The sequence below is a fragment of the Anomaloglossus baeobatrachus genome, chromosome 6 (genome assembly GCF_048569485.1).
Source record: "Anomaloglossus baeobatrachus isolate aAnoBae1 chromosome 6, aAnoBae1.hap1, whole genome shotgun sequence".
Classification (NCBI taxonomy): domain Eukaryota; kingdom Metazoa; phylum Chordata; class Amphibia; order Anura; family Aromobatidae; genus Anomaloglossus; species Anomaloglossus baeobatrachus.
The window spans coordinates 446979863-447006806 of NC_134358.1; the positions used below are offsets into that span (position 1 = coordinate 446979863).

The 26944-nt window shown below is 43.4% G+C and overlaps 1 protein-coding gene across 4 annotated transcripts in view; it reads right to left on the reverse strand.

The window, feature by feature from the left end:
* RBMS3 (RNA binding motif single stranded interacting protein 3) overlaps nucleotides 1-26944 on the reverse strand; it is a 963285-nt gene that overhangs the window by 10760 nt on the left and 925581 nt on the right. For 2 of the 4 annotated variants that reach the window (XM_075315252.1, XM_075315249.1), the window contains exons 11-13: nucleotides 14316-14426; nucleotides 13380-13460; nucleotides 11776-11908 (exon numbers count right to left, since the gene is read on the reverse strand). In XM_075315252.1, the coding sequence (XP_075171367.1) occupies nucleotides 11783-11908; nucleotides 13380-13460; nucleotides 14316-14426 (318 nt within the window). In that variant the 3' untranslated portion in view covers nucleotides 11776-11782. Of the gene's footprint in view, nucleotides 1-11766; nucleotides 11909-13379; nucleotides 13461-14315; nucleotides 14427-26944 lie in introns of all 4 variants that reach the window. The other 2 variants (XM_075315250.1, XM_075315251.1) reach the window with 2 other exon arrangements.

Genomic DNA, 26944 nt, shown 5'->3' on the forward strand with positions numbered 1-26944 from the left:
AAGGCACGCGTATTTTTGAGAGTGCTTCATGCAAAGCATCTTTTTCTTTTTCAAAAGGGGGGTCAACCGATGCCAGTCAAGTGGAGTGTGTGTGGCACAGTTAGTGTAAACGAGGGAGACTGTGGTTGGAGTCCCCTCGCTGTGTCTCTAAAAGAACGAAGATGAACAAGTCATGGCTCTCAGAGGACTTTTCTTCCCCTGGGTCAGCCAGGGGACGGGAAAGGCACGCGTATTTTTGAGAGTGCTTCATGCAAAGCATCTTTTTCTTTTTCAAAAGGGGGCTCAACCGATGCCAGTCAAGTGGGGTGTGTGGGGCACAGTTAGTGTAAACGAGGGAGACTGTGGTTGGAGTCCCCTCGCTGTGTCTCTAAAAGAACCAAGATGAACAAGTCATGGCTCTCAGCGGACTTTTCTTCCCCTGGGTCAGCCAGGGGACGGGAAAGGCACGCGTATTTTTGAGAGTGCTTCATGCAAAGCTTATTTTTCTTTTTCAAAAGGGGGGTCAACCGATGCCAGTCAAGTGGGGTGTGTGTGGCACAGTTAGTGTAAACGAGGGAGACTGTGGTTGGAGTCCCCTCGCTGTGTCTCTAAAAGAACCAAGATGAACAAGTCATGGCTCTCAGAGGACTTTTCTTCCCCTGGGTCAGCCAGGGGATGGGAAAGGCACGCGTATTTTTGAGAGTGCTTCATGCAAAGCATCTTTTTCTTTTTCAAAAGGGGGCTCAACCGATGCCAGTCAAGTGGGGTGTGTGTGGCACAGTTAGTGTAAACGAGGGAGTCTGTGGTTGCAGTCCCCTCGCTGTGTCTCTAAAAGAACCAAGATGAACAAGTCATGGCTCTCAGCGGACTTTTCTTCCCCTGGGTCAGCCAGGGGACGGGAAAGGCACGCGTATTTTTGAGAGTGCTTCATGCAAAGCATCTTTTTCTTTTTCAAAAGGGGGGTCAACCGATGCCAGTCAAGTGGGGTGTGTGTGGCACAGTTAGTGTAAACGAGGGAGACTGTGGTTGGAGTCCCCTCGCTGTGTCTCTAAAAGAACCAAGATGAACAAGTCATGGCTCTCAGAGGACTTTTCTTCCCCTGGGTCAGCCAGGGGATGGGAAAGGCACGCGTATTTTTGAGATTGCTTCATGCAAAGCATCTTTTTCTTTTTCAAAAGGGGGCTCAACCGATGCCAGTCAAGTGGGGTGTGTGTGGCACAGTTAGTGTAAACGAGGGAGACTGTGGTTGGAGTCCCCTCGCTGTGTTTTACATGCTTTTAGAAGGGCATGACATGGCTTGGAGGTTGACTTTCAGCATCTGCAAACTGTTGGCTACCAAAATGCTGCCTTTACAACAACTGTGGTTATAGACAATGAGGAACATACTGATGAAGATGAGACGCAGATACCCGATTGGGATGACAACTTAAATATTCGGTCAGGGCAAGAAGAGGCTCGGTCTGAGGGGGAGGGGAGTGCAAACACAACAATTGATGATGAAGTTCTAGATCCCACCAACTGTCAACCCACAGTCAGACACTTGAGGAGGTCAACAGAGGCGGTGGAGGAGGATGCAACCGACGACGAAGTAACCTTGCGCCGTCCTGGACACAGTCGGAGCACTGGTAGCACGTCTACAACTGCATCCTCAGCCACCACTCTGCCTCTGAGCATTATTCGGGGTGGATCAACAGGTCGCATGGCCTCTAAGCCTTGCCTAGCCTGGTCCTTTTTTGACATAAAAAAAGATCGCCCAAATTATGTGATCTGTAACATTTGGCATGGTTATCTTAGTAGAGGTCAAAATCTCAGCAGTTTGACAACTTCTTCCATGAATCGTCACATGAATAAATATCATATGGCCTGGTGGGAAGCTCACCGTGCTGCAATGCGGCCTAGCGGAGCCAACCATCCACCGCCTGCCCCTTCCAGTGCATCCGCGCGCTCGTCATCTTCTAGGACTGTTGGGACAGCTGTCACACCTGTTTTTCCACCCACAACTTCCACCACTGTAACCGTAACAGGCAGTTTGCTTGGTAGGTCGTCAGTTGGTTTGGAAGGGGAAACAAGTGATTGTGTACAGCTCTCTCAAACATCGATAGCACCAACGTTGGATGAAGGCAACATCATGTCTCCGCCTGCACTTTCCTCACAAACCTGCATTTTTCCAGGGACACCCTACTCAACACCGTCTACACACAGCAGCCAGATCTCTGTCCCTCAGATGTGGTTAAATAAAAGGCCACTTCCTGCAACCCATGACAAAGCTAAGAGGTTGACTCTATCCCTCTGTAAGCTGTTGGCTACCGAAATGCTGCCTTTCCGCCTAGTGGACACACAGGATTTTAGAGACCTTATGTCTGTCGCTGTGCCCCAGTACCAGATGCCTAGTCGCCACTACTTCTCTAAGAAAGGTGTGCCCGCGCTACACCAGCATGTCGCACACAACATCACCGCTTCCTTGAGAAACTCTGTGTGTGAACAGGTGCATTTCACCACCGATACTTGGACCAGTAAGCATGGACAGGGACGTTACATGTCGCTGACTGGCCACTGGGTAACTATGGTGATAGATTGTGAAGGGTCTGCTGCACAAGTCTTGCCGTCCCCACGACTTGTGTGTCAATCCTCTGTCTGTCCAAGTTCCGCCACTGCTTCTGCATCCTCCACCTCATCTGGGTCCTCCACCTCCGCCCCAAGCCTGCCTGGTCAGGCCACCAGCGTTCTCACTGCGCAGAAGGAATCACGCACCCCTCATTACTATGCTGGCAGCAGAGCGCAAGGGCATCAGGCGGTCTTTAGCTTGACATTTCTTGGGAATAAGAGTCACACAGCTGAGGAGTTGTGGTCAGCTCTGCGGTCCGAGTTTAATAAATGGTTGTCTCCACTCAACCTGCAGCCTGGTAAGGCCGTGTGCGACAATGCTGCAAACCTGGGTGCGGCCCTTCGCCTGGGCAAGGTGACACACGTACCTTGTATGGCTCACGTGTTGAACCTTGTCGTGCAGCAATTTTTAACACAGTATCCCGGCCTAGATGGCCTTCTGAACAAGGCACGAAAACTGTCTGCTCACTTCCGCCGTTCAAGCGCCGCAGCTGAGCGACTTGCATCGCTCCAGAAGTCTTTCGGCCTGCCGGTTCATCGCCTGAAATGCGATGTGGCGACATGCTGGAATTCAACTCTCCACATGTTACAGCGACTGTGGCAGCACCGCCGTGCCCTGGTGCAATACGTCATGACGTATAGCCTGGGCCAACGAGATGCAGAGGTGGGGCAGATCACCCTGATGGAGTGGTCTCAGATCAAGGACCTATGCACCCTTCTGCACAGTTTCGACATGGCGGCGAATATGTTTAGCGCTGACAATGCCATTATCAGCATGACGATTCCAGTCATTTACATGCTGGAGCACACGCTAAACACTATTCGGAGTCAGGGGGTGGGACAACAGGAAGGGGAGGAACTACAGGAGGATTCATATGCGCAAGACACAACAACATCACCAAGGTCCAGACGTTCATCATCACCAAGGCGCCAGGCATGGGACCATGGGGGACAGGGATCAACAAGGGCGCATGGTAGCAGGCGAGATGTTGAGGAAGGTGCAGGAGGACATGAAGATATGGAGGACGAACTGTCCATGGACATGGAAGACTCAGCAGATGAGGGGGACCTTGGTCAAATTTCAGTTGAAAGAGGTTGGGGGGAGATGTCAGAGGAAGAAAGAACGGTTAGCACCTCTATGCCACAAACACAGCGTGGACTTGGTCCGCATGGCTGCGCAAGACACATGAGTGCCTTCTTGTTGCACTACCTCCAACATGACCCTCGTATTGTCAAAATTAGAAGTGATGATGACTACTGGCTTGACACACTATTAGATCCCCGGTACAAGTCCAAATTTTGTGACATAATTCCAGCAATAGAAAGGGACGCACGTATGCAGGAGTATCAGCAGAAGCTGTTACTCGATCTTAGATCCGCTTTTCCACCAAACAACCGTGCAGGTGCAGGGAGTGAATCTCCCAGTTGTAACTTGACAAACATGGGACGGTCTCGTCATCTTCAACAGTCTACACGTACCAGTAGGACCGTATCTGGTGCTGGTAACAGCAATTTTATGGAATCTTTTCATAATTTTTTTAGACCCTCCTTTGCAAGGCCACCAGAGACAACAAGTCTGACACATAGTCAACGGCTGGAGAGGATGATACAGGAGTATCTACAAATGAACATCGATGCCATGACTTTGCAAATAGAGCCTTGCTCATTTTGGGCTTCAAATCTAGAAAAATGGCCAGAGCTATCCAGTTACGCCTTGGAGATTTTGTCGTGTCCAGCTACCAGCGTTGTCTCTGAACGTGTCTTCAGTGCTGCTGGGTGTGTTCTGACAGATAAGGGCACGCGTCTGTCCAGTGACAATGTGGACAGACTGACGTTCATCAAAATTAACAAGTCATGGATCCAGTTGGAATTTACAACCCCTGTGTCATCCTGGGGAGAGTAAATGCTTGTGGATTTGGAATGTGCTTGATGCAAATCTAGCTGTGAAGTGTAGAACTATGGCACAACTGCTGCCACTGAATGGGTGGGTGTGTGTGGGGCACAATTTTTGGAAAAAAGGGAGGCTCCGCTTGGAGTAACCCTTGCTTACATTGTTTTTAAAAGGAGCCAAGATGACCAAGTCATGGTTCAGCAAAGACTTTATCTACCTACCCCGGTGTCATGCTGGGGACGGTTAATTATGGCGTATTTTTGAATGTGCTTGATGCAAATCAAAACATCCTGTTTGCAACTAGGGCACAAGTGCTGCCACTGATGGGGTGTCTGTGTGCCCAATTTTTGGAAAAAAGGGAGACTCCGCTTGGAGTAACTCTTGCTTGCTGTGTTTTTTAAAAATGATACAAGATGAACAGATCTGAAGGCAAGATGAAGGCAACATCATGTCTCCGCCTGCACTTTCCTCACAAACCTGCATTTTTCCAGGGACACCCTACTCAACACCGTCTACAGACAGCAGCCAGATCTCTGTCCCTCAGATGTGGTCAAATAAAAGGCCACTTCCTGCGACCCATGACAAAGCTAAGTGGTTGACTCTATCCCTCTGTAAGCTGTTGGCTACCGAAATGCTGCCTTTCCGCCTAGTGGACACACAGGATTTTAGAGACCTTATGTCTGTCGCTGTGCCCCAGTACCAGATGCCCAATCACCACTGCTTCTCCAAGAAAAGCATGCCCGCGCTACACCAGCATGTCGCACACAACATCACCACTTCCTTGAGGAAATCTGTGTGCGACAGGGTGCATTTCAACACAGATACTTGGACCAGTAAGCATAGACAGGGTCATTACATGTCACTGACTGGGCACTGGCAAACTATGGTGAGAGATGGAGAAGGGTCTGCTGTACAAGTCTTGCCGTCCCCACGAGTTGTTTCAATCCTTCTTCTGTATGTAGAAGTTAATACACTGCTTCTGCCTCTTCAACCTCGTGTGGGTCCTCCACCTTGGCGCAAACCCTGTGTGGTCAGGCCACCCTTCCTTGTAACTGCGCACAAGGACTACCACACACCTCCTTACTATGCTGGCAGCAGAGCTCAATGCCATCAGGCGGTCAAAGTTTTACTTTGAAATGTATGGGAAATGTGAGTCACACCGCTATTCCAGAGAATAGTAGTCAGGCAGGGTCAAAACATTAATTGAGGAACAGGAACAGAATGGGACGGCCAGGACTTAATCAGAAAACAAGCAGAGGTGAAATGTGGATCGGCCAACAAGGTACATAAACAGCAAGCAGGAAAAGTAGTCAGGTAACAAGCACACAAAATCATAAAACTGAACTGGGGGTAAAATTAACCAGAGGTTCATAGCTATGTCTGGCAGTGGTCTGCAGACAGGATGGGCATAAAAAAGGGTGTGGTGTCTTCCCATTGGTTGTAGCTGAATGATGGTATTTCATCTGTGAGATACCCACCAGCTACATTCAGCCAGAGATTCTGCATCTGTCAAGGTAATGCAGCCCAGTGGGTGAGCATAACCTGCGTCCACCTGCGCCGCTGGCATCGACTCCTCTCCCATCATCAGCACTATTCATGAAAGGAACACGTTGTCACCTGGCGACCGGAGTACAAATTGACGGAGCGGACTCCGTTGGTGACTTAACAGCCGTGTGCGGCAATGATGCAAACCTGGCTGCGGGCCATCCTCAGGGCAATGTGACACACGTGCCTTGTATGGCTCACGTGTTGAACCGAATTCTCCAGCAATTTTTAAAACACCATCACGGCCTACATGGCCTTGTGCAGCGGGCACGCTCGCTATGTGCTCACTTCCATCGTGCGCACACAGCAGCTCAACAACTTTCATCACTCCGGAAGTCTTAGGGTCTGGCAGTTAAACGCCGGAAATGCGATGTTCCGACACGCAGGAATTGGAATCTGCACATGTTGCAGCGTGTGTGGCAGCAACGCAGAGCCCTGCTGAAAAACGGTATGACATATAGCCTGGGATAACTTGATCAAGAGGTGGTGCAGATCACGCTGCTGGAGTGGTGTCAGATCAAGGACCTATGCACCCTGCTACACAGTTTACAAATGTCGACGAAGATGTTTAGCACTGGCAATGTCATTCTCAGCGTGACAATTCTGGTCATCTACATGATGGAGCACACTGTAATTATTATTCGGAGTCAGGTGTTGGGACAAGAGGAAGGGGAGGAAGTACAGGAGGAGTCATATGCGGAAGGGATAACAAGATCTACGAGGTCCAGATGGTCAGCGGCACCTATGCGGCATTCATGGTGAGGGAGAGGGATTAACAAGGGCGCATAGTATCAGCAAAAAGTGTTGATGAAAGTGCAGGAGCCCATGAAGAAATGGAGGACGAACTGGCGATGGGCATGGAAGACTCAGCAGATGAGTGAGAGCTTGCTCACATTTCGGTTGTGGGAGGTTGTGGGGAGAGGGCAGAGGAAGGATGCACGATTCTCACCTCTCTGCCACCAACACACCAAGGACTTGGTCCTCCTGGATGCACAAGACACATGAGCGCCTTCTTGCTGCACTACCTACATGACCCTCGGATTGTATGAATTTGAAGTAATCCTGAATACTGGGTTGCCACACTGTTAGATCCCCGGTACAAGACAAAATTTGGCGAACTAATTCCTGCCATAGAAATGGACGCACGTATACAGGAGTATCTGCAGAATGTGGTACGCAATCTTAGATCTACTTTTCCACTAAACACCAGTGCTGCACAGAGTGAATCTCAACGCTTTGTCATGGATAGGAGGAAATGGTCTTTTACTTGTCCACATCGGAGGGACCGAGGGATGGCTGCTGTGCTGAGATGGCGTTGAGTACGGTGTCCCTGCACAGTTGCACTTTTGGTCATATCCCAAAATGAGTTGAAAAAGGACAGATGCTGTTGGAAAGGGGAACAGGTGTGTTGGAAAGGGGAAAAAAGTTTTGGTCCGTGGATTTGGTGGTTAAGCAACTGTAACATTTGCTGAAGAAACACCATCTGTTACAGTGGGACTGGCAGATTTGGATAAAGTGGTATATAATCTGTGACCGCTATATAACGAAAATTAATAAGAAAAGAAAGAGAAAGGTATATATCCCCATCAGCAGTCAGTGTCCACCGTGCTCCCAGTTGGAAAAGGAGAGGTTGGCAACTGGAAGGTTTGGTGGAGGATACAGAGCTGTGTGGCTATGAAACTAATAGTAGCCTGAACCGAGTTAGACGCCATTCAGATCTGGAGACTGTGAGCCCTGTTAGCGTCACAGGGTCCACACGCCCACCCAGCCCAGGAACTCCCTGTTAACATCACAGGGGCCATTCAGTACGCTGACCGTGTGCGTTGGGGCACACCTGTGGACAGCAGGCGCATCAGCAGCAGCAGGCCTGTTAATGCCACTGGGCTGCACAAGCAGGACTGGTAGGACAGGAGCTGGTCTTAACCGTTCTGCGTTACCAACTGTGGTGGTGGCCTGCATCGACACCCTATCCCTGCCTACCTCTGGCCTAAATCCGCAATGGGTTCAACACATGGAGGTGTGCTCTTTCGGAGCATAATAGAAGACTGCGCACCTCCTTGTTGGCTCCAGCCCCTTTTATAACCTGGGTCCGCCCCAAACCAGGGTGAACCACAATGCACCTCCTGGAGACAAAAGTAGAGTGACACGTCATGAGTGGCATAACTAGCGTCCTATTTGGAACCGCAACTTCAATGATGACCTCATGGCTGCCATGACCCAAACACCTCACCAGTCATCGTCTGACCATCAATAATGCGGTGACAAGTCATAGGTGTAGGCCTCTGCAAGCCATTTGGGAGGACACCTGATGCCCTGTGGTCTATATGGGACCCCCACATCAGGGCCAGGGCCAAAGAGTTCATTACCGGACCTAGTCTCTGATGCAGGAAGTGCCTGAGCATGCTCAGTAGCATGAAATACAGTCTCTGAAAAAAGACTATCAGCTTTAGCATGGTGTCTAGGCACAAAACAGGACTTAGACCCGGCACGGAATGCAAGCACCTGTGCAAAGAGGCTTTTCACACTTAGTGTGGGAGCATGCGCTGTATCCCGAAAAGAAGACTTAGCGTCAGGAACAACACAGTCAGGCTGAGCATACTCACTAGGCGAAACACTGTAATTAGGCTGCAGCTGGGGTAAATCGGCACACGCATGCGCACTAGCTGCCTCTCCACACTTAGACGTGGAGGGGAAATTGCTCTTGGAGATGCTGTCTATGAACAGAATGAAAAGCTAAAGGAATCCTGACTTTCTATCCCTCCGAATTATGAAATGCAGCAATGAATTCCATGAGTTTGCTATAACATTAGCGTAGCAAAATGTGCATGAGGGTGTCATGTAGAGGTGCTAGAAATAGCTTGTCACCAGTGGGGCACTAATGGAATACAACAGCCAGTTCTATGATGCCACTAAATGGCAGTATTTTGTGCTATCATTATAGCTTATTAAAAACAGAGCAGGAGGGTGTCATGCAGAGGTGCTGCACATAGATTTGCAGTAGTGTGAATAGACAAAAGTACAATAGCCACGTTTAGGATGCCACTAGGTACACTGAGTGTTTGCTAGTATAATGGCTTAGTTATAATGAGTTGGAGTGTGCAATGCAGGCAGACGTGCTGCAAATATCTTTACAATAGTGTGAATAGACAAAAGTACAATAGCCACGTTTAGGATGCCACTAGGTACACTGAGTGTTTGCTAGTATAATGGCTTAGTTTAAAAAAGTTGAAGTGTGCAATGCAGGCAGACGTGCTGCAAATATCTTTACAATAGTGTGAATAGACAAAAGTACAATAGCCACGTTTAGGATGGCACTAGGTACACTGAGTGTGTGCTAGTATAATGGCTTAGTTTAAAAAAGTTGGAGTGTGCAATGCAGGCAGATGTGCTGCAAATATCTTTATAATAGTGTGAATATACAAAAGTACAATAGCCACGTTTAGGATGCCACTAGGTACACTGACTGTTTGCTAGTATAATGGCTTAGTTAAAAAGAGTTGTAGTGTGCAATGCAGGCAGACGTGCTTTGCAAATGTCTTTGCACTAGTGGGACTATAGCAAAGTCCAATAGCCACGTATAGGATGCCACTAGGTACACTGAGTGTTTGCTAGTATAATGGCTTAGTTATAATGAGTTGGAGTGTGCAACGCAGGCAGACATGCTGCAGATATCTTTACAATAGTGTGACTAGACAAAAGTACAATAGCCACGTTTAGGATGCCACTAGGTACACTGACTGTTTGCTAGTATAATGGCTTAGTTAAAAAGAGTTGTAGTGTGCAATGCAGGCAGATGTGCTCTGCAAATGTCTTTGCACTAGTGGGACTATAGCAAAGTCCAATAGCCACGTATAGGATGCCACTAGGTACACTGAGTGTTTGCTAGTATAATGGCTTAGTTATGAGTTGGAGTGTGCAATGCAGGCAGACGCGCTCTGCAAATGTCTTTGCACTAGTGGGACTATAGCAAAGTCCAATAGCCACGATTAGGATGCCACTAGGTACACTGAGTGTTTGATAGTATAATGGCTTAGTTATAATGAGTTGGAGTGTGCAGAGGACAGGAGGGTACAGTGGCAGGATTGTGGGGCTCTGGGTAGAGGAATGGAAGCCTGCCTTTCTATTCCCTCCTAATGGTGAAATGCAGGGAGGAAATCCCTGACCTTTGCTACACAGACGCTGTGGCTGTTTTCAGGACCTGTCACCTATGGCTCTCTGACCCTGCCGGTTTGAGCCCTTAAAAGGACTGCTAGAAAGTGCTCTCCCTAAGCTGTCTAACGCTGTGTATGCAGCGCATACAGCTGTATCGGCGATAGGACTCAGGAGGACGGAGCTGCGACAGTGATGTCTGACACCAAAGACGCAGAAGAGATAATGGCGTCCTGGAGGAAAATGTCCGGTTTTATAATGCAGGGACATGTGACATGGACATCCTATCACACATGCCGTTGCTTCTCTGGCTAAAAGTCCACTTAGCTGTGTGTGTGTCTGGGATTGGCTGACATGCTGGCCCGCCCCACTACACGCGCGCGCTTAGGGAAGGAAGACAAGGAAAAAAAAAAAAAAATGGCGATCGCCATTATAGAAACAGCAGTGATCTGAAGGCGCTGTTCACGCACACTATACACTGAAATGTCATAATAGTGTGATTCACAGAGTGACTTACACTATTGCAGTGGAAACCAAGCTAGGATTTAGCTATTTTTTTGCTGCTAGAACCGTTCTCGAACGTTTCTAGAACTATCGAGCTTTTGCAAAAAGCTCGAGTTCTAGTTCGATCTAGAACAGGCCCCAAAATCACTCGAGCCTAGAACTGGAGAACCTCGAACCACGAACCGCGCTCAACTCTATTCCTGAGGCAGCACACATTGCTACATGTGACACCCCAGGAACGACGAACAACACCGTACCTGCGTCCTCCGGCAATGAGGTGGGCATGTATTTCCTTCAGCTGCTCTCTGCCCCTCCGCTTCTATTGACCGCTTGCTGTGTGACATCGCTGTGACGCCGCACGGACTGCCCCCTTTGAAAAGAGGCAGTTTGCCGGCCACAGCAACGTCGATAGGCAGGTAAATATGTGTGACGGGAACTAACGATATTGTGCGCCACGGGCAGCGATTTGCCCGTGACGCACAAATGATGGGGGCAGGTGCTTTCACGAGCGACATCGCTAGTGATGTCGCTGCGTGTAAAGCAGCCTGAAGTGTGGGTGCCAGGCATGTTCAAAATGCTACTAAACTGCGGATTAACCCTATATCATCATTTTTTTTATCTTTTTTTATTCTAGAAGTATAACTTAGAGAATTTATCACCAGATTTCACAATATAAACTGACTTCATTATTAACACTAGAACTACTGGACTCGTGACACCTATATAGAAATACATGGTGCAAAGTAGTCAAAATGACTACCTCAGTAGTTCTAGTGTTAAATAGCTCTCTTAGACCTGATGAGGCTGCTGTACTTATCTTGAAACCCATGTTAGAATGTTAGTTCTCTAATTATAATTCTTTAAGAAAAAATTACAACTTTAAATGAAAATTAGCTTAAAACTTTCAAAAAGGATTACACAGCGATTCTAGCATGAACTTTCTTATTAATTACATCAGCCACATTAGATCAAAGGAATATATTTAATCCTCTATGTCCCTACCAGACGTCTAGTGAAATATCTGGTTAAATAGATGGCTTTAATAATTTATTAATGATTTCATGAAGTATAGGATTTTATTTAGAAAAACAGACCTACTTTACCAGTTGTTTACTTGGATTGTTGGTAGGAGTATGCCGGTACATGTTCATTACTCGTCTCTATTTGTTGCTGCTGTCCACTTGCTTCCTGTGATGAAGATGGTACTGTTTGTGGAGAGGTATCAGCAACAACACCCTATAAAAAGAAATAATTTGAAAAACAAGTTTTGTAGTAACAGCAATTCGATGAAAGTGAGACAACAGAAAGCTTAAAGAGGTGGTTCACTACTCAGCATATTGGCCACACACCGATGTAAATCTCATAAAGAAGGCTTTTTCAAAAACCTTGTTTAGTCAATTGTGCCTCTGAGCGGTGCTATTGCAATCCAATCATCCCCATAATGTGACCCACGGCTCAATGACCTCTGAGATCTGGTGATATCCCATCAACTTCCAGTTGATCCGACATCCCCGAGGTGGGCCCCAGTCTTCCTGAGTGAGTGCACTGTGATAGGAGTTTCACCACTTGTCACAGTCCAGCATCTCACACGCTCTCTCCTATGCTGCAGAGCACCACGTGCAGGAGCAATGCTGGGCTGTGACGAGCAGTGAAACTCTGCCCACAACCCACTCACTCAGGGAGACAGGGGCCTGCCTTGGTGATGTTGGGTCAACTGGAAGTTGACGTAACATCACCGATCTCAGAGGTCACAAAGCCTGGGGGTCACATGATGGGGATGAGCGATTTGCAATAGCGCCACTCAGAGGCAGAATTGACTAAACAAGGTATGTAAAAAAAGCTTTCTTTAAGAGGCTTACATCAATGTGTGGACACTGTACTGAGTAGTGAACCACCCCTTTAAGACATAAGAAAATATTAAGTCCCCCAGTAATCAGTTAAGCACTAAGTTTTCTTAAAGTCATGTATGTTACTGATCCCCTTTGCATAGCTCAAAAAAGGTCTTTCTTTATACCCACAGACTATGTGATCCTGTCCAATGAGTGTCTCTGGTTTTCATCCAGCGCCTCCTCTCTTTCTACAATCTCTGTGCTCCTGAGGACGATGTTGCGTGTTATGTCATTCAAACATTCTCCCAATCATGCTCTTGCTCAGCCATACCTTGCTCTGCCTTGCTGATGGTAGAGCAAAGTACTGTAGTGCGCATGCACCGGTTTAACTTCCAAGTCAACCGCACTCTCTGACCCTTCCTGGCACTTGCGCATAACAGTACTTTGCTTTACCCTCAGCAGGGCAGAGTAAAGTATACCTGCACAGTAGTATAATTGGGATGGACTGCGTGGATGACGTAGGACACTTTATCCCCATGATATTTGGAAGGAGGACAGCGACTGGAGGAAGAGCGGAGGTGCCAGATCAAGACAAGAGATGCCAATCAGACTAGACTGTGCCATCTGTGGGAATAATAAAAGTTCTTTCTTGAGCTATGTAAAAGGGATTAGACAGATACATACAGCTAAATAGTAAACTGTAAAAGCCTTAAAGGTTGTGATCGCACTTTATATTGGGAAAACATGGCAACAGATTGCTTTTAAAATATATTCAAACAGTTAAGTAAAATCAAAATACCATGAATCATTATTTAATTTCTTAGCATTAGGACAAAAAACTCCTATATAATTTCTTCATGTACATATGGCATACTTACTTCAACTTGAACAGCTGTTGGAGGCACAGGAGTATACTGGGGAATATAGGTCCCTTGCATAGGTGCAGCAGCAGTCATATACTACACAAGCAAAAACAAGCATAGTATACTTTAATAAAACGTTCTAAATAAAGCAAAACATGCTTTTTGCCAACTTGGCATTTTGTCTGCATTATACAGAACAGTATGTTTAGCTAGTTAGCAGAAACATCAGATCTTAATGAGCAAAAGGCTGTTGACTGTGGCATTTAGCTCTGATACCTCTTTTTTCTTGAACTCCATCTCATCAACATTGAAATTTCAATGGCAAAAAGGAAGTCATGGAATTAAAAATATTACAGGATTTACATACATTAATTATATGAAAATAAAGAAAAAATGGAAACAAACTTTTAAAAATATTTTGATTTCTTCAGTATTGAGTATGAATTGAATTCTAATCGAATTTTACAAAATTATGCTATGTGCCAAAATTCAATTTTTTGCAATTCGTCTCTGCTTGGATTGTGCAAAATGGCAGCCGCTGGCCTACATTTTTCTTAAACATAAAGGGTCATCAAAAGGTTAAACAATGAAACAAACACTTAAACTCACCTCTCCAGCCCCTTTGCTCCTGTCCCCTGCCCGATTCGGTGTATGCGCACGTATGATCACGATGCATGTAATGTCATTACATTGTGACTTTTCACGTGCTTATATAGCAGTGGTGATTAGAAGATATGTAGTAGTAGAGGGGCCAGAGAAATGAGCAGTTAAATGAGATAGCTCAGAGACAACTGATAAATTAAGGCTAGAGAAAAAATGTGAGATATAAATCAAACAATGATTACAAATACTGTTATACTTCATGTGCACATAGACAATGGTCTATTTTCTAAAGTAACCCGAAAAGACACAGTTTTCTTTAATAAAGTAATGGGTAAGAAAAAGTCTTACTGTTCCGGTTGTCCCCAAAGAGAGGTGATTCATTTGTTGTGTTAGTGGGCCCATCATACTTGCCGGTTGCATTGACATGGTATGGTCCATTGTTGGTGTTATAACAGCACCCTACAATTAAAATTGGAATTAATATTTGACATCATAATAACACTTTTTATTAATATTGCAAAAATAATTGTACTTGAAGATAGGATGGATTTAAGAGTATGAGAGTGTAAGGATTATTGAAAACATACTGTACATACCCTAGGAAGAAAATCAAATGAGTATGTTTCTTTAAAAATTAACCACTTAATCTTAATTATTAATAATAATAATAATAATATTAATCATCTTTATTTCTATAGCGCCAACATATTCATATTCCGCAGCGCTTTAATTGTTCAGCATTACGTTTCCAGTTCCAAGCATTCAATATTTCCAAATTGCAAAGTTAAAATCAACACCAAACCTTTAAACTTAAATCACTGGCATTATTTTATGAGGTTGTAACTAACTATATAAGTATCTTGAAAAAATAAAATGGCACAGTGGGGAAGATTCTGTGTGACACATTCAAGCATTTGTATGATTTTTGACTGCTTAATAATGAAATCAATTCTCTACGGAAACACAAAGTCCGCTTTTAGACAAATTGGGGCCCTGGGCAAAAGTTTAAACTAGGACCCTAAATGCTAAGATGCTACACCATCACACTCAAACATTAACATTGCATTTACATGGGCTTAGTTCAGACCATTAAATAAGTGCAATTGACAATATTGAGGTTGTTCAGCACTTGTTTCCTGGCCTTTTTACACAGGTCGACTAAAAATGATGGGCTAAGAAACCTGAAACTTAAAAGCATTTTAGCAAAAACTGTACACATCACACTTGTAAAGCGCACATTTTATAAACATCAAAAAGTACACACACAGAAGTGCAAGACACACAAAAAACAAATACATCAGACAAACCCAAACAGACACAGCATGTGCACAATTATTACTCCATAAACTACATTATAAACAAGTCAAGAACTACTTTATAAACACAGATAAGAATATGTATCATAGCCACATTCACACACACAAATATACACGCAAATGCAAACATAACATATAAACAGCTATACAGGCACATGCCAGATATACAGGCACCAACATACTAGATATACAGGCACATACAGTTGAAACCAGAAGTTTATATCTGCTATCTATAAAGACCTATCTGTAGGTTTTCCACTTAAAATCAGAATAAACCTTTGCTGTTTTAGGTCAATTAGGAAACAAAATTATTTATATTTGCAAAATGGCACAATAATGAGAGTGATAATGTTTTAATTACTTTCTGCAAAGTCAAAAGTTTACATACACTAAGGCGGGCTTTGCACTTTGCGACATCGCAAGCCGATGCTGCAATGTCGCACGCGATAGTCCCTGCCCCGTCGCAGGTACGATATCGTGTGATAGCTGGCGTAGCGAAAATTATCACTACGCCAGCTTCACATGCACTCACCTGCCCTGCGACCGTCGCTCTGGCCGGCGACCCGCCTCCTTCCTAAGGGGGCGGGTCGTGCGGCGTCATAGCGACGTCACACGGCAGGTGGCCAATAGCGGCAGAGGGGCGGAGATGAGCAGGTTGTAAACATCCCGCCCACCTCCTTCCTTCCGCATTGTGGCCGGCGGCAGGTACGGAGATGTTCCTCGCTCCTGCAGCTTCACACAGAGCGATGTGTGCTGCCGCAGGAGCGAGGAACAACATCGTACCTGTCGCGGCACCGGCATTATGGAAATGTCGGAGGCTGCAACGATGATACGATAACGACGCTTTTGCGCTCATTCATCGTAGCATCTAGGATTTACACACTACGACATCGCAAGTGATGCTGGATGTGCGTCACTTTCGATTTGACCCCACCGACATCGCACCTGCGATGTCGTATTGTGCAAAGCCGCCCTAAGAGTACTATGCCTTTAACATTATGGAACAGACCATATGATGATGTCATGTCTTTGGAAGCTTTTGATAGGTTTACTGATAACATCTGAGTTAATTTGAAACACACTTGTTGATGTATTTTAATACACATCTGACACACACTGCTTTCTTTGTGTAGCATTGTGCGATAGTCAAAAGAAATCAGCCAAGATCTCAGGAAGAGAATTGTGGACTTGCACAAGTTCATCCTTGGGTGCAATTTCCAGATACCTGAAGGTGCCTTCTTCATCTGTACAAACAATTATACAAAAGTAGAAACAAGATGGGAATGTCCAGCCATCACACCACTCAGGAATGAGATGAGTTCTGTGTAGATGAATCTTCTTTGGTCAGACATGTGCATATCAACCCAAGAACAAAAGCAATAGACCTTGAGAAGATGCTGGCAGAAGCTGGTAAGATTGTGTTATTATCCACATTGAAATGAGTTCTGTATCAACATGGGCTGAAAGGCCACTCTGCCAGGAAGAAGCCATTACTCCAAAAGAAAAAGAAAAAAGCCAGATTATGTTTGCAAATGCACACAGGAACAAAGACCTTAATTTTTGGAGACATGTCAAAACTAAAATTGAACAATAAGAACCATAATGACCATCGTTAGATTGGAGGAAACAGGGAGAAGCTTTGAAGCCTAAGAACACCATCCCAACTGTGAAACATGGGGGTGGGAGCATTATGTTTTGGCTTTGCTGAGGAGAGACTGGTGCACTTCACAAAATAGATGGCATCATGAGGAAAGAAGATTATGTGGAAAAACTGAAGCAACGTCTCAAGACATTAGCAAGGAACGAAAAGCTTTGGCAGATATGTGTCTTCCAAATGGACAATGACCCGAAGCATACTGCCAAATTGGTTACAAAGTGGATTAAAGATAACAAATTCAATGTTTTGGAGTGGCTATCACAAAGACTTAATCTCAGACTTATTGGAAATTTATAGGAAAAGCTGAAAAGGAAGGTGCGAGCAAGGCGATCTACAAACATTGCTCAGTTGCACCTGTTCTATCAGGAGAAATGGGTACAAACTCCTACCAACTATTGTGAGAAGCTTATGGAAGGAGATCCAAAATGTTTGACTCAAGTAATATGTGACGCCCTGGACTAGCCAGGTAGTCACAGATAGACCCCCGCACTACACCTGTCCCCCAAAAAGGTGTCATCAGCCAACCATTAAAACCTAGTCACCTCCCTCAGTGCTTGATGGACACACCAGGGGCAGAGCCAGGCGGTTGGCCATGCCCACCGAGGAGTTCAGAAGGCCTGAGGCAGAAAACACAGCAGTCAGTCAGTGAGTAGTTGACAGGAGTGAAGGAGAGTGGAAGCAGGTCCTTTCACCCAAGTCCCGACTGAAGACAACAGCCCAACGAGGGGGATAGAAAGCCACCGCACAGGCAGAGAGATCCCAAGGGACAGCGTCTGCGGGCAAATGGGCTCTCCCGACATTCACAAAGCTGGGAAGCGGACTACCATCGCTGAAGCGCAGGCAGCCCAAGTACACAACACGGTGCAGGAGAAAGGCCAAGACCACTGAACCGGGTGGGGGACCAGATGCAGCTGGCTGCTGGCACCGACCACCATCAACTTGGTTTACCAGAGACTTGTGTGTGTCAATAACAGTGAGTACAATAGTGCCATCTGGCCGCGCACCGCCCTGCACCACCCAGCTATCCCCAACGGGCCCCGGGGCCACCATCACTGCCCACGGAGGGGTTAACAACTTGCTGCATAACATCTCCCCCGGGTGCCCCGTAACTGCAGTGGTGGTGTCTACCTTCACCACATCCCGTGAATGGCGTCACGAACTCAAGCGCGGCTCCGGCCATGCACCTACCTAACCCCCACCAACAGCGCCAGCATCCCCTTTCAGAGCAAAGTGAGCCCGGGCCGGAGGCACTTGAGCCACCCACCAACGAGCCCGGATCCGAGCGGCTCGGCTGCAGCCGAGTGCGGGGCGGTACAAATAGAGTTTAAGGGCAATGGTACCAAATACTAATGAAATTTAAGTAAACTGTTGACTTTCCATAAAGTAATAAAAAAACGTTAATACATTCTCTCTCTCTCTCTCTTTCTCTCTTTCTCTCACTCTCTCATTTTTCTGGCATGTGGCAAATATAGATAATTTTGGTAATCTTAAGTGACCTAAAACAGAAATGTTTTATTCTGATTTCATGTCAGATAGTGAGAAATACCTGCAGATGTGTCTTTAGATTTCTGGTTTCAATTGTAAATACCAGGATGGGGACACATACACTTGGATGGGTATTATATGTACCAGTATGGATCCAGGATGGGGGCCTTAAATACCAAGATGATGACATATATACCAGGATGAGGTCACATTTACCAAAATGGGCCAAGGTTCGAAACATATATACCAGGAAGGGACATGGATAGAGAACATAGCTACCAGGATGGGGGACATATATACTTGAAAGGGGCTCAGGATGAGGCACATTAGTACAAAATTTGGGGACATTACCCTCATAACAGTGTTAACAGCAGATCCCCATCATAACAGTATATCATGACCACATTTTGTGCTTCAAATTTTTTTCAATTTGGCTCCTCTAAAAACCTAGGTATGGATAGACAGACAGAGAGACAGACAGATAGTCCATGTTGATAGTCCATTTTTCCCTGTTTTTACTGGAGTGTTGCCTGTAATTTTTTTCTAACATATTATCTACCTTCGGATATATGGTATTTTGGCCTTGCACCCATCTCTCATTTTCTAATGTGTTGTTCCAATTTTCTAGATAGGTACATAGATAGAAGTGCATCTCAATAAATTAGAATATCATCAAAAAGTTAATTTATTTCAGTAGTTCAGTACAAAAAGGGAAACACATATATTATATAGAGTCATTTCACACATAGGGATCTATTTCAAGTGTTTATGTTTTATTTGTTAATGTTGTTGATTATGACTTACAGCCAATGAAAACCCAAAAGTCAGAAAATTTGAATAATTACCACAAAGTACCTGTAAAGGCTTCCTAAGTGTTTAAAATGGCCCCTTATTCTGGTTCAATAGGCTACACAATCATGGGGAAGACTGCTGACTTGACAGATGTCCAGAAGGCATTGACACACTCCACAAGGAGGGTAGGCCACAAAAGGTCATTGCTAAAGAAGCTGGCTGTTCACAGAGTAACCAATTATTGACCAAATATGTAAAACTAACTTAGAATCAAACAATTCCAGCAAAATAACCAAAGTTATTCATATTCCCATATGAGGTTTATAGGCATGTGGCTCTTTATTTGACCCTTAAGAAATTTAAATCTGATCTTCATTTTGGATCTGCACATTCCGGAGAATATTTAACTTTTAAGTCATATGAATTTTTTAAGCAAATATTTATTGTTGACAATATTAGTCTGTATTTTGATTCAGAAAATATTCTGTATTTTTGTGTCTTCTCTATACTGATAACTTCCAGTGAATTATTCCAAAATAAATGTCATCAGTATTGTCTATGTGATACACACTTGTAGAAAATTTAGTAGCTTATGGACGGATTGCTCTTTGGCTTATCCACTCTGTGTCAAATTTAAAAAAAATAAATAAATACAAAAAAGTATTTTTATTTGAAATATTTTGCAATAAAGATGTATTAATATTTTTTTTATATTTTTGGCCATCTACTCTGGTTATTTTGTTGGAACTGTTCACAGATTTCTGTATCAAGTATATTAATGGAGAGTTGAGTGGAATGACAAAGTGTGGTAGAAAAAGGTGCACAAGCAACCAGGATAACTGCAGCCTTGACAGGATTGTAAGAAAAGGCCATTCAAAAATTTGGGGGAAATTCCCAAGGAGTGGACTACTGCTGGAGTCATTGCTTCAAGAGCCACCACACATATCCAGGACACGGGCTACAACTGTCACATTCCTTGGGTCAAGCCACTCATGACCAATAGACAACACTAGAAGCATCTTACCTGGGCCAAGGAGAAAAAGAACTGGACGGTTGCTCAGTGGTCCAAGGTGTTGTTTTAAGATGAAAGTAAATTTTGCATTTCATTTTGAAATCAAGGTCCCAGAGTCTGGAGGAAGAGTGGAGAGGCCACAATCCAAGCTGCTTGAGGTCTAGTGTGAAGTTTCCACAATCAGTGATGGTTTGGGGAGCCATGTCATCTGCTGGTGTAAATCCACTGTGTTTTATCAAGACCAAAGTCAAGGCAGCCGTCTACCAGGAAATTTTAGATCACTTCATGCTTCCCTCTGCCGACAAGCTTTTTGGAGATGGAAATTTCATTTTCCAGCAGGACTTGCTCCCTGTCCACACTGCCAAAAGTACCAATACCTGGTTTAATAACCACAGTATCAGTGTGCTCTATTGGCCAGAAAACTTGTCTGACCTAACCCTCATAGAGAATCTATGGAGTATTGTTAGGAGGAAGATGAGACACCAGACCCAACAATGCAGACGAGCTGAAGATTGCTATCAAAGCAACCTGGGCTTCCATAACACCTCAGCAGTGCCACAGGCTGAGCACCTCCATGCCACGCCACATTGATGCAGTAATTCATGGAAAAAGAGCCCCAATCAAGTATTGAGTGCATTTACTATACAGACTTTTCAGTAGGTACCAACATTTCTGAATTAAAAATCATTTTTTCAGTTGGTCTTATATAATATTCTAATTTTCTGAGATAATGACTTTTGGGTTTTCATTGGCTGTAAGCCATAATCATCAACATTAACACAAATAAACACTTGAAATAGATCACTCTTTTTGTAATGACTCTATATAATACATATGTTTCTCTTTTTGTACTGAAGTACTGAAATAAATTGTTGATGATATTCTAATTATTGAGATAGACTTGTAGATAGATAAATAGATAGATAATGGATAGATAGATAGATAGATAGATAGATAAATAGATAGATAATGGATAGATAGATAGATAGATAGATAGATAGAAGGATAGATAGATAGATAAATAGATAGATAAATAGATAGATGGATAGATAATGGATAGATAGATAGATAGATAGAGGGATAGATAGATAATGGATAGATAGACAGATAGATATATAGATAATGGATAGATAGATACATAGATACATAGATAGATAGATAGATAGATAGATAGATAGATAGATAGATTTCAGCAGCATGCTGGAGGGATGAATTGTCAACATTTTGATCTGGGGTCCATAGGACTATTAGTAGCCCACTGTCTGTTATCAAATGTTGAGTTGGTCTACATCATTGAAATTGTGTTTTTTATCTATTTATGGGAAAGGAAATTATATAATTTTTAAGGACAATATTTCTGAAAAATCATGTAATTGTATATCAACACTACGCATATTTAGGGTAATATTTATTAACAATGTAATAATACAATGTCATAAATTTTGTGTTTGTGTTTACAAATGTACAATTTGTAAATGAAAAGTAGATTGGCCCATTGGGGCTGATGAGTTTAAATGAAGCACTATAAGACTTTAATGATAGTATCTTTCCACTGCAGCAACTTAATTTTATTGTAATCCATATATTTTATATATTATTGCTATGTTAACTTAGTATTTACGAAGCTACTACAATTTTAGGGCTAATTAAAATGCATGTAGGCACACTGCAATATTGTAGACGATTTGCATATCATTACCTTCTCCATTAATCAAACCCATGGAGTTAGCAGTCATCTACTGAACAGCGGGAAGATCCGTGACAGAACCATTTACTTACTTTCTTAAAAATAGAAGAGGTGGAAAAAAGTGTTGCTCACTTAAGTGAAACATTACAGACCACCCACTATCAGAAAAAAATAATATTGAAATGCTACCACCCACAGAAAACATTATAAATGTAGCAAATTAGGCTACAGGCATAATTGTAATGCTATAAAATAGAAAAATATATTGTTATATGTTAAATAATGCATTTCTGTGCTACACTATTTAAGAGTATATGTGGTGTTGTATCCATTTAAAATTGATTTTATACAAGTCTATTCAAAGGGGAAAAAAAGCATAAAATATTAGAACAAAGATGCATTTAGGGGTTAATTTAATATGACATGAGAATCTACTGAAATCTGAATTGGGCAATTTTATCGAATTTGGTTTGGAAATTTGGCTGAATTTGGCCTACTTCTATCTCGCTTCATTGGGGGACACAGAAGACCATGGGTTGTATGCTGCTGCCACTAGGAGGATGACATGAAGCAAAAAAAGATTAGTTCCCTCCCGGTAACCTACACCCTTCGAATGGCACACAGGACTCCAGTTCAAACTTAGTGTCCGTAGGAGGCAGAAACAGGGCTGTTCTCAGCCCCTTAAGTTTGTATATTTAATCAGGCTTTGCAAAGCCGCTACTTGGTCATCCATTCACACCTTTACCAGTTTCTGCAGGGTTCACACCTTCACCTCATCGGATGTGAGCCTTGGTAGATGGGTACTGCAGGCTGCGGTGGCCCTACACCTGACATGAAGGTCCTATTCTGTGCCCACCCTTAAGGGACTGTTTTGTATATCCCATGATCTCCTGTGTCCCCCAATGAAGTGAGAAAGAAATGTAGATTTTGGGTACTCACCGTAAAATCTCTTTCTTGGAGCCTTCATTGGGTGATACAGCACCGACGCTTATGTTATTATGTTTTTTCATTCTTTTCTATTGGCTTCTCCTACTGCTTTCTCACTGACTGGAGTCCTGTGTGCCAGTCATAGGGCGTATGCTACCAGTGAGGATCTATCTTTTTTGATTAGTGTCAGACTCCTAGTGGCAGCAGCATACAACCCATGGTATCCTGTGTCCCCCAAGGAAGGCTACAAGAAATAGATTTTGCAGTGAGTACCCAAAATCAACCTTTTTTTATACTCATGCATGGCACATAACAACCTCAATGTGCACTTTGCAGCTGGGGCCCTCTACAATTCAACAAAATAGCAGCTAGTTAGCATTTTACAGAATTCACTCAAAGCCAATTGCATCTGATACATAACCATATCTTTGATTAATTATGGACAACATTTATTGAAGTAAATTTTTCTAGTATCACTATCGCATGGACCATGGAGTTTCTTGTGTCCACTTTTCCCTTGGATTTTTAATCTCATTTTTTACTGTTATACTTAAATAAAGATATCTATTTTATTTGAATACATTTGTGGAGTCTTTCTATGTAGGTTGTATTGGTGTTTAAGCTCTCTTATACTGATCTTTGGTCGGTTTATTTAATTGCAAATAACAAGAAAGAAAGTAAAATTTAGAAAGTGAAATATTTCCAATGGGAAGAATGTAAGGTCCCCTTCTATTTATTAAATATGCAAGTCAATTTTGGCCTGCCTGCAACTTATTAACCCCTTTACCCCTGGGCATTTTTCATTTTCGTTTTTTCCTCCCCTTCTTCCGAGAGCCATAACCTTTTATTTTCCCTTCAATATTGCCATATGAGGGCTTATTTGTTTGTGGGCCGAGTTGTACTTTTAAATTAAATTATTAGTTTTACCATATAGTGTACTGGAAAATGGGAAAAAAATCCAAATGTGGAGAAATAGTAAAAAATGATTTACCATGTTCACTATATGGTAAAACTGCCATGCCAGTATGATGCCTTCCATCGGTACAAGTTCATTGATCCTAAACATGTAGACTTTTACTCTTGTCTGAGGGGTGAAAAAAAATTCTGAAGTTTGTAAAAAAAAAAAAAGAAAAAAAAAGTAGCACTTTTGTTGCCATATTCCAAGACCCGTACTGTTCTGATTTTTTGGGATCTGGGGCTCAGTGAAATGTTCCGGCATCCAAAAAACATAATTTTGGCATTTGAAATTTATTTTCTTGCCATGCCGTGTACTGATCAGATTAATTGATTATATATTTTGATATATCGAAATATCTGAAAGCGGTGATAACAAATATGTGTATTTTTAATTTTTTTTAACTGTTTTATTTTCAATGGGGCAAAAGGGATGTGATTTGAACTTTTAGGCTTTTTTTATTTTTTCTAATTTCTTAAAAAAAATTTACATTTTTTTATTTATTTTACTAGTCCCTCTAGGGGGTTTTATGCCTGCACAGTCCAATCGCCTGAGCATTTCTGTTGATCAGAGCAGCATTGTTCTCATCAGCAGAGATACTCATCTCCTGTGAGTGCTGGCACTCTCTCGTCTCTCTCATGGCAGCATCAGGGGGTTATAAGCTGACCCCGCACTACCATGACAACACATTGGCACCTCATGATCACGTCACGGAGCTGCCAAAGGCAGTGGGGAATTTTTCGATCCCCGGCTCGGCCATTTAAATCACGCTGTCAGTATTTGACAGCGCAATCTAAAGGGTTAGTAGGTGCAGATGGATCTTTGATCCACCTGTACCTGTTGGCCACATATATCTACTGATCATATGAGCAGACATGTGCGTGGATTACCGTAGGCTCGCCGCTAGAGCCCATGGTACTTGGAGGGAATCGACCAAGGATGTACCAGTAAGTCCTTGGTCATAAAGGGGTTAAAAAATGTATTATGGGATGGAGAACATTCAAACAAATACAAGTCAATGAGAAAAAAGTTCTATGAGGACACGTTTATGGTTATATTTCTTGGGGCAAAAAATGCATTCACAGTATTCATACAATAGATCAACATGGGGTGGGTCTAAAACTGGAAAAGAATGAAATCCAAGTATTGATAAACTAACTTTTGACCTCCAAATCCAGAGTCTTAAAAAGTATCAAAAGCTAAAAAGATACCTCTACCAGAAAAGGCATAAAGTCTAGAGAAAGCTAGTTTTATTTTGCCTCTTTTTAAAGTTCTATTGTGGTTGCTGTTTATTATGCATTCCAGATTAATGCTGAGAACTGAAGAGACTGAAAAAGGTCAACCAATTATTATGCATTATGTACAGTACGAAGAAAGGTTGTCAAAATTGCATGTATGTTTGGAGACACCAAAGATGTCACATTGTCATAGTTTATAATTATTGGAAAGCTGTTTTCATTTTTACATTTTAGAGATTTTTTTCTACTGCCTGTGCTGTATGGAACATATTCCATCTGGTTTTCCCAGTCACCTGGGTCAAATTGCAATTGGTCATACACAGTATCAGCCACATGTCAACAGATCAAGCTCTCTGCTGGGTCAAACAAAAGCCAAAAGTAGAGCTGCTACTGGGACTAGCTCTGATATCTTAAGATTGGAGAATCTTATGTAACACAAGTAAATTAATAGGTTACATAAATGTATCCATTATGTAACAGATCTGTAATTAATGTTATATCTTACCTGCCTATACATTTGTAGGCTTTTAACCAAAGAGATGCATAATATTAGTATAGGGTCCCTTCAAAGAAGACTCCTTACCAAGGCTGACGACCTCTACTGAATTTGCAAATATATGTGCTAACTGCTAAGTATCTTCATTCTTATGAGTATATTTCATATAGCAGTAAAGCTATTTAAGTTTCATATGTTCAGTGTTCACATATATCTTTGCTCTCTTATTTCTGTATTATGTAGTGACTAGAGTTGAGCGCGGTTCGTGGTTCGAGGTTCTCCAGTTCGCGGCTCGAGTGATTTTGGGGGCTGTTCTGGATCGAACTAGAACTCGAGCTTTTTGCTAAAGCTCGATAGTTCTAGATACGTTCGAGAACGGTTCTAGCAGCAAAAAAACAGCTAATTCCTAGCTGGCTTTCCGCTGTAATAGTGTAAGTCACTCTGTGACTCACACTATTATGAAATGTCAGTGTATAGTGTGCGGGAACAGCGCCTTCAGATCACTGCTGTTTGTATAATGGCCGCCATTTTTTTTTTTTTTTCCTTGTCTTCCTTCCCTAAGCGCGCGCGTGTTGTGGGGCGGGCCAGCATGTCAGCCAATCCCAGACACACACACAGCTAAGTGGACTTTTAGCCAGAGAAGCAATGGCAAGTGTGATAGGATGTCCATGTCACATGTCCCTGCATTATAAAACCGGACATTTTCCTCCAGCACGCCATTATCTGCCTTCTGCGTCCTTGGTGTCAGACATCACTGGCCCAGCGCCTATCGCCGATACTGCTGTATACACTCCATACACAGCGCTGGACAGCACTTTCTATCAGTCCTTTTAAGGGCTCATACCAGCAGGGTCAGAGCCATAGGTGACAGGTCCGTGAAAACAGAGTTTAACAGCTACACAAGATGATAGCGTCTGTGTAGCTAAGGTCAGGGATTTACTCGCTGCATTTCCCCATTAGGAGGGATAGAAAGGCAGGCTTCCTTTCCTCTACCCAGAGACCCACAACCCTGCCACTGTACCCTCCTGCCCTTTGCACACTCCAACTCATTGTTACTAAGCCATTATACTAGCAAACACTGAGTGAACTTAGTGGCATCCTAAACGTGGCTGTTGGACTGCTGTATTGCCCCAGTAGTGCAAAGATATCTGCAGCACGTCTGCCTGCATTGCACACTCAAACTCATTGTTACTAAGCCATTATACTAGCAATCACTGAGTGAACTTAGTGGCATCCTAAACGTGGCTGTTGGACTGCTGTATTGCCCCAGTAGTGCAAAGATATTTGCAGCACCTCTGCCTGCATTGCACACTCAAACTCATTATAACTAAGCCATTATACTAGCAAACACTGAGTGAACTTAGTGGCATCCTAAACGTGGCTATTGGACTTCTGTATGGTCCCACAAGTGC